This window comes from Clinocottus analis, unplaced genomic scaffold (genome assembly GCF_023055335.1).
Source record: "Clinocottus analis isolate CAN_PGR_092001 unplaced genomic scaffold, fCliAna1.0.p SCAF_14, whole genome shotgun sequence".
In the NCBI taxonomy this organism is placed as follows: Eukaryota; Metazoa; Chordata; class Actinopteri; order Perciformes; family Cottidae; genus Clinocottus; species Clinocottus analis.
In genome coordinates, this window is record NW_027175865.1 from 18,504,372 (window position 1) to 18,524,673 (window position 20,302).

At 44.1% G+C, this 20,302-nt stretch overlaps 1 protein-coding gene across 1 annotated transcript in view; it reads right to left on the bottom strand.

Annotated features, from left to right (window-relative positions):
• Positions 1-20,302, bottom strand: part of thsd7aa (thrombospondin, type I, domain containing 7Aa) — a 131,391-nt gene that overhangs the window by 28,042 nt on the left and 83,047 nt on the right. Inside the window, exons 7-12 of the mRNA XM_068575737.1 lie at positions 13,072-13,266; positions 9,812-10,052; positions 7,340-7,455; positions 5,544-5,676; positions 4,974-5,077; positions 248-442 (exon numbers count right to left, since the gene is read on the bottom strand). Coding sequence (XP_068431838.1) covers positions 248-442; positions 4,974-5,077; positions 5,544-5,676; positions 7,340-7,455; positions 9,812-10,052; positions 13,072-13,266 — 984 coding nt within the window. The remainder of the gene's footprint in view (positions 1-247; positions 443-4,973; positions 5,078-5,543; positions 5,677-7,339; positions 7,456-9,811; positions 10,053-13,071; positions 13,267-20,302) is intronic.

Sequence of the window (20,302 nt, forward strand, 5' to 3'; positions counted from 1 at the left end):
CATTAATTATGCCATTTCATGATTGTTGGTGCGTGAGCCGGGCGTGGAGCCCCCTGCTGTTTCAGTGAGGCTGCTTAGTGACCGCTCCCTGTGGAAGTGTAGAGATTTAGATAAAGAAAAGACCCAGGATGTTTGTAGCCCTCTCGTATTACACACATGCATTCCAAATCTCCTTCACATCCACTGATCTTGCTCTAAAGATTGATGTAATCTGGAAGTCGGCTCAAAATCAAAGTCTGTTACTCACCGATGAGCATCCTCCTACGCGTCCTGACGCCCACGCAGTCGGCTGTGCAGGAGGAGAACTTAGACCAGCTGCTGAGTTGACAGTCTTCCTGGCAGGGCAGCTGGCAGGGGTGTGTGAGAGGCGGCATGGAGCTGGCAAACTTAAGACAAGCTTCAATGTCTGCCTGCCCACCGTCCTGCTTTCGGCACGAAACAGCTTCAGTGATGAAGGAGGGAAGAGAGGTTCATGAGTTTAATGTTGTGGGTTGAGGTCCACTTTGATTTACATGAGTTTCCACAGTAGACACAAAACCTCTAATACACACGATACTTTCAGTCGCCCCCTAGCGCCATCCAGTTTCCTGAATAAAACATGGTACATACACTATGCGTGTACCATTGTAGGTCATATATAGCATGCTGTGCATTGTACACATTATTGGATGTTGAAAGAAAAGTGACCATTAGTAACTCCCTCTGGTGTTCCTCCTCCTGAGTGAGTCATACATGGAGAACATATTACGATGAGATGGTTTATGATGAAACGTAAGTTGGAAAGAGTTGTTCCTTTGGAAGAAATATGCCACATGACTTTCTTACAGACATTGGTAAAGTCCCGAGCAGCGATGCAATGTACTGTGCAATGCATTATAGTGCATATTTGATGAGTGCACAAAAGCATTTGGAATTATGTATTCATTTTTATAGCTGCTAAGAAATGTTATGATCTCACTAAAGATAATGTTGTGACTGCCATCACTCAACAAAGTGTTGCGTGCTCGAGTGTCAGCATGGAGTGAAGGAGCCACGCACCTACTTATTTTACTGTCTACATTTCTGTTTTAAAACATCCATCCATCCATCCATTTTTTGCCGCTTATCCGGGGTCGGGTTGTGGTGGCAGCACACCCAGCAGACCGAACCAGGCTTCCCTCTCACCCGCAACATTTTCCAACTCATTCTGGGGGACCCCGAGACGTTCCCAGGCCAGCCGGGAGATATAATCCCTCCAGCGTGTCCTGGGTCTTCCCCGGGACCTCTTCCCAGTTGGACGAGCCTGGAAAACCTCTAATGGGAGGCGTCCAGGAGGCATCCGGATTAGATGCTGAATCACCTCAGCTGACTCCTTTCGATACGAAGGAGTAGCGGCTCGACTCCAAGTTCCCTCCTGATGTCGGAGCTCCTTACCCTATCTCTAAGGCTGAGCCCGGCCACCCTACGGAGGAAGCTCATTTCGGCCGCTTGTATCCGCGACCTCGTTCTTTCGGTCACGACCCAGAGTTTGTGACCATAGGTGAGGGTTGGAACGTAGACCGACCAGTAAATGGAGAGCTTCACCTTCCGACTCAGCTCCCTCTTCACCAAGACGGACCGGTACAGCGCCTGTTTTACTGCTGCAGCCGCACCGATCCGCCTGTCCATCTCCCACTCCACCTTACCCTCACTCGTGAACAAGACCACGAGGTACTTAACTACTTCGCTTGGGGCAGGCATGTTGTCCCCACCTGGAGGGAGTGATCCACCGGTTTCCAGCAGAGGACCATGGCCTCGGATTTGGAGGCGCTAACTCTCATCCCTGCCGCTTCACACTCGGCTGCAAAACGCCCCAGCGAATGCTGGAGGTCACAGTCAGAGGATGCAAACAGGACCACATCATCTGCAAACAGCAGGGAGGCGATCCCGAGGCCCCCGAACCGGATTTCCTCCGCCCCCCGGCTGCACCTACAAATCCTGTCCATGAAAGTCACGAACAGGACCGGTAATAAAGGGCAGCCCTGGCGGAGGCCAACACCCACCGGGAACGTGTCTGACTTAATACTGAGGATACGGACACAACTTTTACTGCAGGCGTACAGAGACCAGATAGCCCGTGCCAACGGATCCGGCACCCCATACTCCCGCAGCACCCCCCACAAAATCCCCAGAGGAACCCAGTCGAAAGCCTTCACCAAGTCCACAAAGTACATGTAGACTGGTTGGGCAAACTCCCAAGACCCCTCCAGTAGTCCCGCAAGGGTAAAGAGCTGGTCCACTGTTCCACGACCGGGACTGAATCCGCACTGCTCCTCTTGAATCCGAGGTTCGACAAGAGGTCGGAGTCTCCTTTCCAGCACCCTGGCATAAGCTTTTCCCGGGAGGCTGAGCAGTGTGATACCACGATAGTTCGAGCACACTCTCCGGTCCCCCTTCTTGAAGATGGGAACCACCACCCCGGTCTGCCAGTCCATGGGCACTGTTCCCGACCCCCATGCGACACTGAAAAGGTGTGTCAGCCAAGACAGCCCAGCAATGTCCAGCGCTTTCAGCATCTCAGGGCGGATTTCATCCACCCCCGGCGCCTTGCCACCAAGGAGCTCTTTAACTACCTTAGTGACCTCTGCCAGGGATATGGGTGCACCCACCCCAAGGTCTTCAAGCGCTGCCCCCTCCCCAGGGGACATGTTGGCCGGGTTTAGGAGTTCCTCAAAGTGCTCTTTCCACCGTCCGACGATGTCCCCAGTCCAAGTTAGCAGTTCCCCTCGCCCGCTGAGAACAGCCTTGGGTTAGCCCTGCTTTCCCTTTCTGATCCCCCGGATGGTTTGCCAGAACTTCTTTGAGGCCAACCGAAAGTCCTTCTCCATGGCCTCCCCGAACTCTTAACATGCCCGAGTTTTAGCATCCGCAACCGCCGCAGCTGCAGCCATCTTGGCCTGCCGATACCCGTCAGCTGCTTCAGGAGCCCCCTGGGCCAACCAGGCCCTCCTTCTTCAGCTTGACGGCTTCCCTCACCCCCGGTGTCCACCACCGGGTTTTCGGGTTACCACCACGACAGGCACCGACGACCTTCCGACCACAACTCCTGGCAGCCGCTTCCACAATAGAGGCTTTGAACAAGGTCCACTCGGATTCCATGTCCCCAACCTCCCTCAGGATGCGTGAAAAGTTCTTCCGAAGGTGTGAGTTGAAGACCTTCCGGACAGGATCCTCAGCCAGACGTTCCCAGTTCACCCTCACAACACTTTTGGGCTTGCCAGGTCTTTCCTGCCGTCTCCCCCGCCATCTGATCCAACTCACCACCAGGTGGTGATCAGTTGACAGCTCTGCTCCTCTCTTCACCCGAGTGTCCAAGACATACGGCCACAGATCAGATGATATGATTACAAAGATTACATTTACTTGAAAATTATTTGCAGAAATATCATATTCAACTAATTAAAGAAAAAAAATGTATTATGCTTAAAAATGCACCTTGGATATTGGAAAGTTTTCTTTCTTTCGGACGAGGTTTTGTGTTCACTTTGGGTGATTTACTGAATGATATTGCTCATAGTGGATTTCATAACGAGTCCAGACATGAACTTTTACACCGTTACTGTACATATCATATTGTAGGTTCAGGTGTCCAAAATGTGCAGACGAGAGGATCGCAGCAGAAACAAACAAACCACTTTCTCCAACACCACGATTCAGAAATTGAAATAGCAACATACAAATTATGTAAATCAAGTCAAATGATGAAATCAATATTTGCATGTGATGAAAAAAGAATATGCAAGCTGCTCGTTTCCTTTTCATAGCAACCACTATTCCATAGTAACCGCTTCAGTATGCAGACAGCCAGGAGGGCCTATCATTGTGAACAGTATTATGTATTAATACATAAAGAGAAATACATTGGAATGTGTGGTATAATGTATATTGACATATTTGATGACACTTTATATATAATACATGAGTTATCGTGTCCATGTATTATTGTAGTTGCCAACATTGGGTTAATCTGAACTATTCTAAATAACATATGCATCATATTTTGTTATCTCATCATGGGTTATCTACTTAAAACATGGAAAGTAATTGTAGGCTTCAAATACATGTAGTGGAGTAAATAGTATGTTTTCCTTATACAAGTATAAAGTAGCTCATCATGGAAACAACGGGAGCGGTACTGTGGCATAAGCTATGCTTAGCTTGATGTGGCTAACACACCGCTAGCTGGTTAGATGGCAAAGAATCAACCTGCAGGTTAGTAAAGAAAACACAGGTGACAATATGTTAACAATAAAAACACCAACATCTAATCATCATCACTGTCCCCACGCAACACACACACACACACACACACACACACCTACATGCACACACACACACACACACACACACACACACACACACACACACACACACACACACACACACACACACACAGGACATCCTGGTGAAATAGCTATTCTCTTCCACACATTGTATTGAGTGAGCGGCTGAATCGTAAGAGGCTCGTATTGAATTGTGTCTTCAGCTCAGCAGATACTATTACAGGTAATGGAGGAGCAGGATGCTCATCATTGGAATCTGATAATGGAGCCTGAGTGTGTCCACTGATAGCAGGTCAACTGTCTGCTTCAATACTCACTCAGGCCACAAGTCATGTTCTGTTGTGAGATGATCTACCACCCCTGGCTTTTAAAGCCATACTTTAAGTTTATAGAAGGTGAGATTCTACATTCACATCCCTCTTCTCAGTCCCGTGACACCCACAGCTAAAGAAAAGTTGAATGCAGCCCCCAGGTACCTGTACTCTGCTTCATTACAGGCTCTTGCAAAGAGAGCATGTAGATGAAGGATCCGACCAGTGTTCCCACAGCCCCACTGGGACCCCGTGTCAGCTGTCTCATGCCTTTTTGGTTACGCTGTTTTTCTAATGTTTTCATCTAAAGAAGAACACAATATGTGTAAATGTTTGTGTAGCCGTGCGTGTTCGTCCTCACCCCGAACCTGCATTCCTGGCCCACAGGTCTCCTGAGCCCCAGGACTGTCTTGGCGTACTGACCAAGGAACCAGCTGGCATCTCCGCCACTTGTGGGTTTTCCATCTGAAAACAGAAGAGGTATTAGAATCAAAAGTGTCTATAATTCAAATGCAGAACAGAGTAAATGGTTGCCAGTTTGATATCCTGGAATAGGAGAACGCCTCAATCAGTACCACCTTCACTAAAGCATTGGATGGAGCGATCACTAGAGCGATCACTACCATGATAATCTTGTGAGCAATAAATTACTCATGACAGGAACATAGACTCAATGCCAACAGGTCATAATCCATAATGAAAACCACTAAAATGGTCCAAGTGTAAGGCATGTGAACGTAGCAGTAGACTCAAGTCAGAATTTAAATAAAAATAAGTGCAGACAATCCATTTTTGTGCACTTTTGTTGTTGTTGTTTTGGCCATTTGAGGACATCTTTAGCATCCAAAATAACCAGAACTGCGACATGTAATTACAGGAGGTTGTCACTGCCTAGTGTGTGCAGGTTGAATGCTGAATAGGACCAACCGACCTGTATCCTTGACAGACAGATGGAGCATCACACTCTCTCTCCTGGTTCAGAACTTCAGGACAGTCCTGTCCCCCATTGGATGGTATCTGGATCATAATACGTTGCCTGTACTGCTTCTTCTTGGTTTTACCACCTGAGCCATGACGCAAGAAAACACATGAGTACATCTGTGTGTGTAGTTGTATGAGTACCGAACAAATGAGCAACTGAGATTAAATGTTGAACACAAAAGGCAGCAGAGTGAACAATACTGGAGCTTCCTCTTGAGTTCCAGCATGTCCTTCATTTCAAGAGGTACTATTTGCTGTATTTTCATTAAATATGTCAAGTTAGAATAACTGCTACAAAATCCAGTTGCTCTTCATTTTTCCATAATTTGTCTGTTTTGAATGGAATTGAGCGCTTCACAGGGAGGCTAATACAATAAAGTGGACTGCTCTTTATACTACGTCATTGGATCTGTCTAATAATGGTGAGCATGGATTTACGTCAGAGTTAGTTGAAAGCCTGGCGTGTCTCATACAGATGCTAAAGGGTGCTGTCGGTAGCATCATCGATGGAAGATTCTGAGCCTCAGTACTGATGGTGAGCACAGTTAGCTTAGCCTCCATTTTCTTTAACGTGGCAACATGTAAAGTCATGCTGTTACACAATTCTGTTTGCACTGGAGGGAGAGACAGTATTCACTGGATCAGGTTTCATAGGATATTCTACTTTCATTGCTGAAGAATATCTGAGGAACCTCTACCATTGACACAGCACGTGCTTTGTGTCAGTGCAATTTAGTTTTACTGAGTTATGAACAGAAGAGGGGGATTTTTACCCAAAATGCATCAATTTGTGATTGTTTGTCTTACGTGCGGCTAAAAAAAGCAAGTAAACAGAAACCCTAACCACGCTGTTCATAGATGATCTGCTGCTAGAAAGACAGACACATGGATATTTTATGGATATTTGATATAGATACAAGATAATGAGGTGAGGTAAGTATTTGTTCAGCAGATGCCGTCGGGGAGTAACTATGCCGATAATAAAGCAAGACTCAGGGGAATTACAGCCACACATTGTTGAGGCTGAGAATTGTTTGGAGCTCTCTTGCTTAACATTACATACTTGCTTGGCCAGTAAAACAGTATCAGGATGTCCAGCAGCTGCTTATTGTGTCGGCAGCTCAGCCCTTCTGAATCCACACATCGGTCTCTACTAACATTGTGAGAATTCTCTCCTCTCAGTCTCTCCCTCTTATGAAATAATACCTCAAAGCTTTTTAGGGGAAATAAATAATAAAGGTTTGTCGTAGTCCTTGTCCCATGATGTTCAAGATCCGCTCTACACAATTTTCTTGTTAATATCTTGTCCAATATTTTCCTTTTAGTACAGACTGCCGCTGCTGCGTCCCCATAACATTTTTTTCACATATCACAATTCAGATTTTTTAGTCTTCCGTCTCAGTGTGCATGATGATGTTATTATCTGTCTGCCGGGGCTGAAATAATGATGAGCACTTTGTATGCTTCATTAATTGAAAACCGCAGTCATACAGTCGTTCCCTCTCTTAGCACTGGTGCTTGTGGCCAGCGTGACACCCAGCACTGCGGCCGTGTGACACCCAGCAACGCGGCCGTGTGACACCCAGCAACGCGGCCGTGTGACACCCAGCAATGCGGCCGTGTGACACCCAGCAACACGGCCGTGTGACACCCAGCAATGCGGCCGTGTGACACCCAGCAATGCGGCCGTGTGACACCCTGAACGCCTCACTGTGTGCGCTGAAGCCGACTGAGAGGCGAAGCTACCTGCTTGACATGTTGACGGGCAGGCGCTCCAGTCGCTGTACGGGGTGACGATGCAGTCCCTCTTGCACGGCAGCAGGCAGGGCCTCACGGTGTCTGGGCGCAGACTCTCTGGACACCTGGAAGTAAATTATTGACACGCTCAGGCAAACACATAGAGACCCTGTAATATCAGATAGAGACAGAGCCAAAGAAACCATGCTGGGGTTCACTGGGAGGCTCCCAATGCACCCAACTTCAGCTCTGGATCTTTCTGTGAGACTTTGACTGTGTGTGTTTGTGTGCATGTCTACTGCCACATAGCATTGTGTAGACAATCACATCCTTTCTACAGTTCTTAATGTTCAGTGATACATCTTCCATGTTTTAGCCTTAACTGCAGGTCATTACTCTGGAAATTAACCAAAGACTAAGAGGTTAAAGTTAAGACTATCATTCCAATTCCAGTTAAATTACCAAACAACCTAAATAAATTTGCTAAACACTTGTCTAATGTGTTTCCATTTAAGAACAATGGGCCCACACCGTCTTGTTTTAAATGATTCTTACTCAAAGGATCATTTCCTGGAATGTATTGCATTCTGAAAATGATGTTTTGTCATCAGTAGTGATTTCCCATGCTGCACTGAAACTGAACCCTGATCCCAAATCTTGAAATCCCCCTCGGAAGGTAGTGATGTCATCGAGGTGTCGAGCCAACTCGGGAATGAGCTCTGCTCAGAATTGCAGATTGCCAATTAAAATGTTGCCAGAGAAGAAGCTCTATGGCAAACAAAGAGAGATGATGTATGCACATGCATTCAAAAATCACAGTTTCCATCACATTTGAACCACAGACTTAATTAATACATTTCCTAATACATAATTAATTTCGATCATCATCCTAATGCTCGGAACGATCTAATGTTTACTGAGGGCGACTCAGCTGTGCTGCTGGTGGAAGCGGGTGTCCCTCTCCCATTGATGTGAAAGTGAGTCCTAAGGCTGCTGCTCACTGCTCAGCATGTAACAGTGGGTTTAGGAGTAAGCGCAGGAATAAAAAGTGAGATTAATTTCCATACACAGCGTGGGGCTGGGGGTGGGTTTCCCTGCGTACTCGCTGCCAGAATAATGCTCCCATTCTGTTGAATAAATAAATATATAATTCCTGTTCCCAGCAGATGCCTTCAGGGGGTAAAGAGACCCAGATGCTTGCAACGCTCATCAGACAACACCTCTGCCAGACACCAGCAACAACACACTAAGCAGGAGACTAAACTGCACCACGTGTCATAAGCAAACAGGGTGTGCGACCAGAAACTGAGGCGGCCATTCATCTTTACAAATGGAAGCAACCTTGGACACCATCGCCTTGACAAGAAGTTTGCCTCTTGGCCATTGTTTTCACATTAGCCACTTGAGACGCTCGACTGGAGTTGTGTTGAGAAACGACGTGAACAACCAATTGTTTCAGCCAGTTTACTATTTTAAGCCAAAAAAGCCTAATCCTTACAACTGGGTGGCTGATGGGTACCCAGAAGGCATTCCTGCCAATGTGTGTCATCTCTTCTGACCTGCATGCCACCAAAGCCCGCTTGATTGCGATTGGTCAAATCTATTTGGGATGGAAACGAAGACCAACATGTTGTCCCATTATCTAAATATTTTGCATTGATATGCAGATATCTGTTTATCGAGATTGGTACTTGAACGCGTTCGTATTGTTTTGTTTTAATCACTCAATCAGTGACGTAGCCTGTGTGTGCCCATCCGTGTGTTAACACCATCAAAGAAATATGATGATTTAATTGAAGTTTAACGAATGAACAATTTGAACGGACATTTAGATTCTGCAACAAGAGTACAATTATTCATGTATATTTCATACAAATGTGCATTACTCATACTCATGAAACTCATTTGCGGCAGCCATTAGCGAAGAAGCCAGTCAGATAAACTAATTAGAGGCCTTGCAATAAATCTACACAAAACTGACTTTGAATCTAAAAGGGAGCCAATGTAAAGAACTGAATCTTTTATTAAAACTAAAGAGAAGCTCTAGCTAGTTATAGATTTTTAAACTTGGTGATCAGAGGCTTTTTATTGAATTGTGTGTCGTGGATACCATCATGTTCCATCATTTCAAGCTACCTTTGACTTTTTATTAAAAAAAAAATATCGATCACAGTTGCTTTCTTATTTTCTGATGATTCTGACATTCAAGTTCCTATTCAAGCTTTTAAAGTGCACCAACTGTCATCGTCATTACTCAAAATAACCTCAAGATTTGCAACTAATTTCTAAGTTCAGTCATAATGAAGATCCAATACAAATATCATTAACATACAGTATCCTCACATATCCTGATCTGTTCTGTCCAGAGCATTAAAGCCTAATTATTAATAACATGCTGATCGTTTGACACCAGTTGAATCCTCCGGTGTTACGCTGTATGAATCAGAGATGGAACGGCATTCAAGTTATGTGGAATCTTACTTTTTGGGAGGAACCTGGCCCACATTGACCCGGACACAGATGACCTTGCGGGTCTGCATCCCCACTGAGCAGGAGGCGTCGGCGCCGCGAGCTCGACCCGCAGACGTGTTGGTGGCTGGAATGGAGGCGTCCTCTATGCACTGGCCCCACAGGCCGGTCTGCCAGTGGTACACAGTGCAGGGGTGCTCATTGCAGTTCCTTACCTCCTGCAGAGCACTGCTATTGGGACACTGGATTCCACCTGAGGAATGATGGAGCACAAAGCACTGTCTTAGCTGCAATACAGATGAATCCAGGAATGTCAGCAGCACTAGCCTAATACAGGAAGATGGAAAGCCTCTAAGCTTTTGGGTATACAAAGGTAAAGAAGACCCAACTGACGCAAAGAAAAGTGTAGTTCTCAAGGCTCTGTAACAAGGCTGGTCTGAGACATCGGCAATTACGAGGTCATGATGTGACATTCTCTTCATCTTGGGCTCAATTGAACACATTTTGACCCACATTCCTAACCCCGCAATGCACGAATGGTGCTCACGAGTAACATGTATTATTATTACTTCATTAAAATCCAACGAGGTATTGCTGCATACAAGCACTGACGTTCTTCTAGAGAACTATCTTTAGAAAAACAGATTTCATCAGCAGAAAATCCAAGGAAATAATAATCGCAAGTACAAACTGTTATGGCTTTTTGAAAAGTGATAAACCTATCTTTGGTCGACTGGTCTTTGGTATTATCATAACTACTAAATAAGTACAGTGTGCTAGGGCAAACAGGATAAATCATAAATGATTGTCATTATTGCCGTCAAAGCCTGTACAGTGACATAAACAGATGCAGGTTGGCTAGCGGGGAGGCTAATGCTACCCACTGCTGCATCAGTCTCTGTGTCCTGCCATACTTTAGCTTATGATAATAAATCAGTGGGACGACCACAGAGACGAGATGACCCAGGGGGCAGAACGTCTCCACAGAGCCAGAAGCCCGTATGGACCCAGGTGGGAAGTCACACCATGTGACCCCATTCACAGCCAAACCCTGTCATGAGCAGCAGCTATCATCTTGGGGACAAGAGAACCCCCGAGGAGAACATCAGCCATTAGCGCCTCAGAAGTCATGAAACGACATCTTCCAGTCAGTGATGGGCCCTGAATTGGACATGAGGAAGAGCCGCAGAACGAAGATGTGGCTGACCTCTGTGTCGCAGCACAGGGGTCGTGTCCTTCACAGAGTCTTTTAGAAAAGATGTTATTGGATTTCATCAGGGCAGTCATTTATCAGGCATGGAGCTCATTAACTCATAGAAGGACACACCATTATTGCTGCACTAGCTAATTAAATAGTTAATTAATAGATATTTAAGTGCTACAACTCAAACTCAACGTGTATTTGAGAAAACGTGCAGTTATAATAGCTTCAGATTAGCTATGCCATTGTATCTGCCCTATAAACTATATAACCACATGAAGACTCATATTTAAAAGAAATACGCTAAGAATGAGACATGAACAGACTTTGACAGAAGGAGTAGAAGTCTCATAGTATGTCGTTTGCCGCTAAATCTGACTTTTTGCATTTTACTAATACTTGTTTGATACATTTCCGAGATAGAATATTACTCAAGCAGTGATGCTAATTTGTAACAGTTGCAATATTTCAGATAATTTGTCCAGGCCGAGCACCAACTGACCCAGAGCAGCTTGTTGCAGTCGGTCTGAGCTAAATCATTGTCTAAAATAAGATAAGATAATCCATTATTAGTCCCTCAGTGGGGAAATTACAGGATTAAAACAGCACTGCTCACAAGTAAACAATAATAATAAGATAAAAATATGTATAGCCTAAACTATTGTAGGCAAGTACAGTTTCCTTTGAACAAAACGTTGCCTTCTTGGTACGGACTACGAACCTCTGTATTATTCTATAGAGTGTGTTTTAAATTTCTCACTTCTTCTGTATACCGTGATTGGTGCGAAAATGTATTTGGAAAATTAAATTGTGGTTTTGCTGCTTTAATATTTGCATTATGTGTGAAAGTTCTCACGTCAAAAACAACGGTTTGAAAAAACCTAAGTGTTAGAATTAATCACACAAAGGAAACGCTGAACACTGCAGCAGGCCTGCCTCCTGAATGCTAGGAACGCTAATAAACAAGTTGTGATCTGGCATGGACGTCCTCCTGAAACCCAGCATGTGCAAAGGAGGAGGAGTATCTATCGGCACGGAAACCAGCGTGGATGCTGAGTTTTTGTAAAAATGCCAGAGACAGCAACGTGGTGGTAAAGGAGTGCAGGGGCATAAAAGATACAGTTCTGATCTTCTGCCAAGCCAGACACTAACCATATGTGCAGCCTCCCGTTTCCCTTTCACAATGAAGTAGCTCAGTTCTCACAGTGTGATTGGCAGCTTGGTGGGTTGAGCTTTAACCCGGAGGCTCTCGCTTCAGTCTCATTCAGCACCATTCAGACACCCAGTCCTCACCTTAGGCTTTGAAACATTTAATGATAAAGAACACTCGATACTACTGCTGGTGGGAAAGAGCTTCTTTCCTCTTCTAAAAGCACAGGGATTCTGCTGGGCCAGCAGATCAGCCGGAACAGATTACATTAAGGTAGACACACTTCTACATCCCTCTATTAAACACATGGAGACTACTACATCAGCAAAAAACACTGGCTGTCGTCTAAGAACATTAAATATGAAAATACCGAAGATTGGCTTGACCAATGACAGCAGGGAAGGACCTTGAACAGAAGCAAACATCTTGTGAGTCATTTAAAAGGACAGAACACCTCATACAACACAGTTTACCGGTATGATAATAACCACTGTCTTTAGGTTTTGTAACAGCTTGTTATCCTTCCGGTCACTTCTTACCCTGCATCACAGTAACCCAAGCCACAAGCTTTGCAGTCGCTGCAGAGGAATACACAGAATAATTCATTTCATTTTGGCATTTTGCTGAGAGGCAAATGAGATATGCAGCGAAAACCTGGAATTTTGAGGCTTGCATTACTGACATCGCTATAGTATTAAAGCAATTAAGCTTTGTCCTGGCAGATTCTGCTCTTTGTGCATAGCAGCGCCATGTTTTATATCATGTGACTCATATGAGTCACGTGAGTCATATGACTCACATGACTCACGTGACTCATATGATTAATGTGACTCACATGAGTCTCATGTATTGGCAAAACCATATTTTACTTGACATATATTACTGCTTTGTCCTCCTGTTGTAGGACTGAGGAGTTCTTACCCTCTCCAGCGTTGTAGGCCAGGATGGAGCGAGCTCTGGTCTGCTTGCCCTCTGTGTTTTTTCCGGAGCATGTGTGGGAGCACAGAGACCAGGAGGTCCAGGGGCTTAGGGCACAGTCCTTTGGGCAAGGCACCTCACAGATGGCCGGCATTGGCAGGATGGCGTCCCGGCAGAGCTGCCTCTGCTCATATTCACCTGTAAGGACACAGACACATTTAGGATGTAAAAACATGTATCAGCAGACAACACAAGGTCAAACAAGTAACCAGGCAAAATGCTTCATATTCACATTAATATAAACAAACCAAAAAAGCCACCAGATCATGTCTGTCATTCAGAAGGTTTCAACTTCACATATTTGTACTCGTACAAATCAAAAATCCATTTTTTTAAATGGAGATCACAAACAATACAGCTGGTGACTTTCTTTACCAAATGTCTTATTTTCCAAAAGCTGCAATAGAGCATTTAGCAGACATCACTTCTTAACAAAAGACCAAAAAGGACCATGTGGACACGACACAAGGACACAAAGTATTGACTATCAGAGGAGTAAAATACCAGATATGTAAGTACAAGTCAACAAAACATTTGAAATACTCCTAATAGTTTATTTCGGTATTGGAATTGGTGCCGTGAAGGTAAAAGAAGCAAGCTTGTGACCTGGAGGTTATCATTATGATGAATCATAACCCCTCCCCCGGGCCCTTGAGCAAGGCCCTCAACCTGAACCTCTCCAGATGTGAATGTGTTATTTGGGCATTCCTGCAAAAGAGAGGCTTTAGGAGCATTCTTAAATAAATAAAGTGATAATGTGATAATGTATGCTGGCTGCACACATCCTCATTCTGCAATAGGGGAAAACACTCTGGCTAGCTTGTTTTTCTTTTGACCAATCACACTCAGTGGTATTGAGAAATAGATTGCAGACGTATGCCCACAGTCTACAACCGCTGAGTCCGCCGCATATTGTTTGACTCATATTGGTATTATTATTTTACAAAACTTACTGAATTCAAGAATCTTGTTGCCATGAAAACAACAGCTATGAGGCCACACAAGCACTCGTCATAAAGGCCCATGCTGAGTTACAGAACAAAAGGGTCCAATGCAGGTATCCTCTACACTCCTGCTTGGTACTGGATTAATATCCAGGACCGATACCCAGCCCGAGGAGTTCTGTTCTGTGTCGCGCTTCTGTTACAACTTAAGCAGATGTTGCTGCCGCGAAATTGGGATTTTGAAATGGTTCAGGCTTTCCAATTTCAAGGGATAGTCTTTGTGACGAATTGGGTACTAATTGGAACGTGATAATATCATTTATTCAGATGATGAAGTGCAAACTTAAAACAAATAACATTTTACTTGGAGTCTCATTTTAACTCGTTCATGTCCAAATCAGTGTGTCTGAGCAGAGTGTGTTGGCTCATCTGACCATGAAACCACCGCCTGATTGGAAGAGTGTACTCACACGGTTTCTGTGTTGCAGGAAGTAAAAATAGAACTCTGCTTCTCTATCACAGTGTCATTTGCAGAGCAGGTGAGCAGCATTGGTGAATTGGTGATAAAAACAACCTTTGTTCACATTTAACTTAGACAGAGCTCTATGTTGTGTGCATTATGACTCTTTGTTAAGGCAATCCTACACAACATTCATTAGTTTTGTGGACCTTTTATCTAAAAGCTAATTACGATGGTTCTGAAGCTGGGAACTTGGCTGTGATGCCTGGGCATGGGGCGCTGTCCTCTGTCTCTCACAGGAGAGGACTTGTAATTTCTTTACAGAGCTTGAGGCTCAGATCTATTCCTGGAACCTTGAAAGTTAAACATGAGTTTCAGGTCCATTACATTCTTCAATACTAATAGTCCTAAATGACTGAGAGACTGTGGAGTGCAGACTGGTTTGTATTTGACATTTCTTTCGAGGATCTGTTTTGGAGGGCGGGGGTGCCGTGATACTGATGTGTCCAATATTGATCCCGATCTTCAGGCTGTCCTCGCTCTCATCCCATTCTGTCCCAGCCCATCCTGTCGCTGAAGGACCATATCTGTGAAAATCTCATTGTGAAGGGCTGGAAGAATGGCAACCAGCGAGTCCAATGACATGTCTGGGACCCCGGGGGAGAAACAGATCCATTTTCATCAGAAGGAGACAACGAGAGATCAATAAGAGGCCAGTCAAGAGAAACTCTGAGGGATGCCACATGGCTGTGGGGGCGGTGTGGCCTGGTGACGGGGGACGAGTGGAGCCACGGGAGAGATGCTGAAGGAAATCATTAAAGTGTCTTTCTGAAAGTGATGGCTTCCATGATGTCCTGTGTTGGTGGAGCGCTGCATGAGTTAACCGTAGTTCTTGATAATTAAACACAACCTATACGCTACGCTAGACAACACACACCAACGCAACAATATGGACAGACTGACATCCAGTGACAGGAGGGACTGTTACTCTGGACAGCCTGCCATAGCGTGTTGGAGGGTTGCGGATGATTCCTCGCGTTGGTGGTTGGTTGGTGGTGGTTGGTGGTTCCACTATGAACCATTTGTTTTTTCTCTCGGTCAAAGTGCTCTTGACCATACCTTGATTAAAACTCTTTGATTGTGGTTGGATCTTTGTTCATAGGTTAAGAAAACCCATCAATTTTAACTTGAAAGAAAATCAATAGTAATCAATATTTTGTCAAGACAACATCTTTGTCAGGTCAACACATTTTGTATTAACAAATTGTAAAATAGATCATCCTTGACCTGACATATGTACGTCGGGTCAAAAACGGTTCTTTCTGTTCATTTCTGACATTATAGATCGGACTGGAATGAAAATGTTGTGTAATTTAATAATTCGTTATTTTCAGTGTGAGCCAATATTTGCATCTATTAACAATGACTACAATCTTTCTGTTACCAGCTAGTTCTATCTACATGTATATTGCAGTTTGTGTCACATAACTTTAAACCAAACATCAAAGATGTCATGTTTCCCTGATGATGGCGGTGATGACCTGATCAGAAAAAAACTCGTCTTGTTTTTTTTCATAAAGACAACAACAAATGACTTTTACTATTAGTATATAATGATGGCGATACGGTCTCCTATAAGCTACCACATCAGCTGCTATATGACATGAGCAGATAAGATGCATTTCAGGAACAGGCTGAAATAATACCTCCCAGACAGAGTAACAAAACATTTTCAATGTTTTGGGAGATTTTCAGGGGAAAGTCATTTCAAAAGAGTTCTTGTGGTTTTGTAGCAGGAAGGAGGAGTTTCAGAAAACACGCCTTCTTCTCAAAATCAGTCTGTAAGACTCACAGATCTGAGAAGCTGAAGTTATACGAGTTCATTCTGAGCTCAGCAAGCAATGGAAGCCATCAAAGGGACACTTTTCTTTTTAACATTACACACATCAGACGAGTCAAACCGCCTGAACCGCTGTTGATGGAAATGTAGCAGACAGAGGCTGACATCTCCTCTATTCAATCCTGCCACATCCGGAGAGATGTTTTTTACGCAGTCAGAGGTAATGGGGAAGAAAGGCAGACTAAATGCAAGCTGACTGTGTGACGCAGCTGTGTTAATCTCATTTACCAATACGTCTGATTCAACAGGGCTCCTTAGAAGAAAGCCTGCACCTCTTCAGCTGAGTGTCTTACTGAAGACGCGAGGACAAGAAGAAAGGACAGAAAGATGAAGATGAGGTCACCTTGAAGGTTTTTTTTCATGGTTTGGACGTAAACTACTTACCTGGATGTATTCACCAGACATTTAAATGGACACAGATCTTAAAGAGGGCCTCAAAGAACAAAGGGATAGAACAAGAGGGGAAAAAGGCAAAAGAGGGAGTGATGAATATTCATACTGGCTGAAGGAAAAGAGACATTAAGATATTTCCTCTTGATCTCAGAATGTGTCCACACCAGTCTCGACGCATGCTAATGAAGAAAAGAAACAGTGCTAATTGGTTTTCGTACAAGAACTACCTCCCAATGAAAGAAGGAAAATCATTTTGCTTGCTGTACATGATGCTTTTCTGATGTCTGTCCTCCTTCTAGCTCTTTTGTTTTTTGACTGCATCATAGTCATCAACTCTAAACCAAAGCAGTTTTGGTGAATTGTATCTTATTTCATACTGATTGTACTCTTGTGTCTATCTCTGTGGAAATCCTTCATTTTATTCACTGTTACAATTCTTACAAACCCCAAAGCAGCTTGTATACAGACTTCCAGCTCGTGTAGAAGTGTGGAAGTGCTCTGCTGATATATTCGCTCCATCCAGAAACATAACGTCCTAATAACCTCGGCTGCATGTCCATCCAAGCAAACACCATAAAGAAGGGCTGTCCAGCCCGGGAATCGAGCCCAGGCACTCGGACTGAGGCGAGCCACTGCACCAGCTTGCAGCCTTTGGTCTGATCAGGCAATGAAGTGCAGATGTCATTGTCAACACAAAAAAAAGGCATTCGGGAAATAAAAGTGACAGAGTGAAGCTGTAAGCGGTGATTGCTTGTGGCTGAACCCGAGATAACTTTGTACTGGGCTTCCGTCCACTGCAGCGACCGCTCGCTTTACCCCCGTCAGAGTCTCCTGGTGGCGGGGAGGAAGAGGCGACGGCGAGCTGTTTTCTTGTTTCTGCCACTTTGGCTTTAATCCAATAAGACGCACATGGAAGCTGGATGTATTATTGACGCGCCCTCAGGCGGCTCTACTCTGCGTCCTCTGATGGTGGACTGAGGGCAGACTGGACACGACAGTGACTCTCTATCGCCTCCTGTGGTACAAGTGGTATTGCAAAATAGGACGAAGAGTTCTTGTTGGCTTCCTGGAGATATATCTATGCAGCACACGCTGTTGATAATGTTAGTTACATTGAACGTTTTAAACTTCAATTCTGGCCAGATCTTACACCGTTCACACCATTCACCATTAAAAGCAAAACAAACAGCAGACTTTAATCATGTGAAATATGAGAGACTCCTTTCCTGAGCCTCCATTAAATGAGCCATACAGGATTCAGCCAGTATTGTCTGCAGCTTTAATGTTAAGCAAATTCCTCTTAAGAACAGGGTGAACTGCAGAGCACAGCATGTTCAACATGTCTGCCTGTTGTTGGTCTAAACATTAGAAAAACTAAATCTATAATAAAGACCTCAGTAGTGGTTCATATTACAGGATCGTTCAAGAACAGTTCTCCTAGAATTCTTTAGGAAATAAAGAATGAAAATAATTAGTTGTAGAGAGCGAGTTGGTTTTAGATGAGAAAGATGGTAATCTTCAATGCAACAACACGAAGCGCTGCAGCCTTTGAATGGGGACCTTGATTATGAGTATAATATGGAATCTGATGAACAACCCCCATCTTCCTCTTCCTCTGCTTCTCCCCAGAGCCCTCATTAGCAGCTACTGTGGGATGGCTCAGGAATCTACCCATAATTGCCATGTTCCCACAAACACACACACACACACACACACACACACACACACACACACACACACACACACACACACTCACACACACACACACACAGGAAAAAGGAACTAAAAAGACTGGATGGAATTACAATATTCAAGTAATAATTGATTCGTCAGTGAAAAGTGAGTACCTATATTCGCTCTTTTTCAAAAATATTCTTTGTGAAGGTCTGACATCCTGTACAGATCCATCTGCTTCTGGACAACCCTTTTTGACAAAAGCGGTTTTCAAGGGTTTTTGGTGAAACTAGGGGTTCCATTAAAAACCAAAGGGGACTCGTGGGTTCTAGCTGAAGCCCTTGAAATATAAAATGGTCCTCTGGTGAACCTCAAATGTGGGTTCTTGTGGCAACTTGAGAAGGTGGCAAAGGTTCTGAATAGAACCACCAGAAATGGTTTAATAATACTTTGATATGGTGCTTTTCTGAATACTCAAAGACACTTTACATCATTCACTTGGTGATGAGAGGAGCTACTATGCAAGGTGCCACAAGGTAGTCGCAGCTACAGGAGCAATTTTAGGATTATTTGTCTCGCTCAAGGACACATCGATGCGAGCTCGCGGGGCCAGGGATCAAACCACCGATGCTCGGATTGAAGGACGACCCCTGCTCATCACTGTGCCAGGGTCGCCTCAGGTTTTAGGTTGATCCATTACCCTCTTTAAGGGTTCTCTGTAGAATGTCTAATGAGGGTTCTGGGTGGAACCTGACACACGTGGTTCTCTGTGTAACCCTATGAAAGAGATACAGAAATAAAGAAGGTTTCCCTGTGGGAACAAGTGTAATGTATGATAAAGAAGTTGTACGCTTCACTCAGTCGTGATTTGATTAACAAACATGAACAGAAATATTTCTCACTTGCAGTTGCTTTCTGTTCCACCCTTTCTGAAGACAGATCATATTCCAATGACATCTTCCACTGCTGAACGCAGAAGCTCTGGAAGTTGAGTTTCTTTTATGCTAAAAAATGTACCAAAGTCCTGCAGATTTAAATTTAATTGGACCCAGTGGCACTTGATGTATAATGCAGCTACAGTAGATCTACTGCTCACTGCTTTTGGTAGATCTCTTCGCAAAAGATTCATTCTCATGAAAATGACCCACACGGTCATCATGAACATTTCTCAGCCATGCAGTTTTCGTTATGTCACTGGTGATATATATCCTCTCTACATTATTGCACAGTACAATTCATTCAGTTTATTTTTACAGCCCGGGGTTTTTAAAGTCTGACACTGTCGCTGTGGAAGCTCGACTCTGAGATGCCTGTTGAAGGGACGAATGCGAGCAGCAGCGAGTCAGCCAGAAGAGCAGATTTGGATCCGAGTTTGCAAAATCATTTCTATTTCCTTCACAGATGCAAAAACTTGACCCACTTGACAGCCAAATGGCGCACATTGTGAAGAAGAGTCTCAAGGCCAGTGAAATTCTAGTAAAATTAATACAAGAATGAAAACCTGTTTTTGCAGTTAAGTAATCAAGCCAGAAAGTGAGCAGCCTGAAAAAGAGACTGTGAAGTGTAAAGAAACAGCTGTTTTCTGTGTACTTTTGTCCACTGACCAACTAGCTGGTGGAAATGTGGAAACATGTCCACCATTATTATCATTTTCTTCATTAAAAAAACATTGTAGTCTTAGTCTCAGAGTTTGTAAAACTGTAAGATCTATTTACATTGAATCTTCCTTTGCAGTAGCTTTATGCTACTTTTTTGTAAGTGTGCTATTCAAATAGTTATTTATTATCATTATTAGTATAGGAA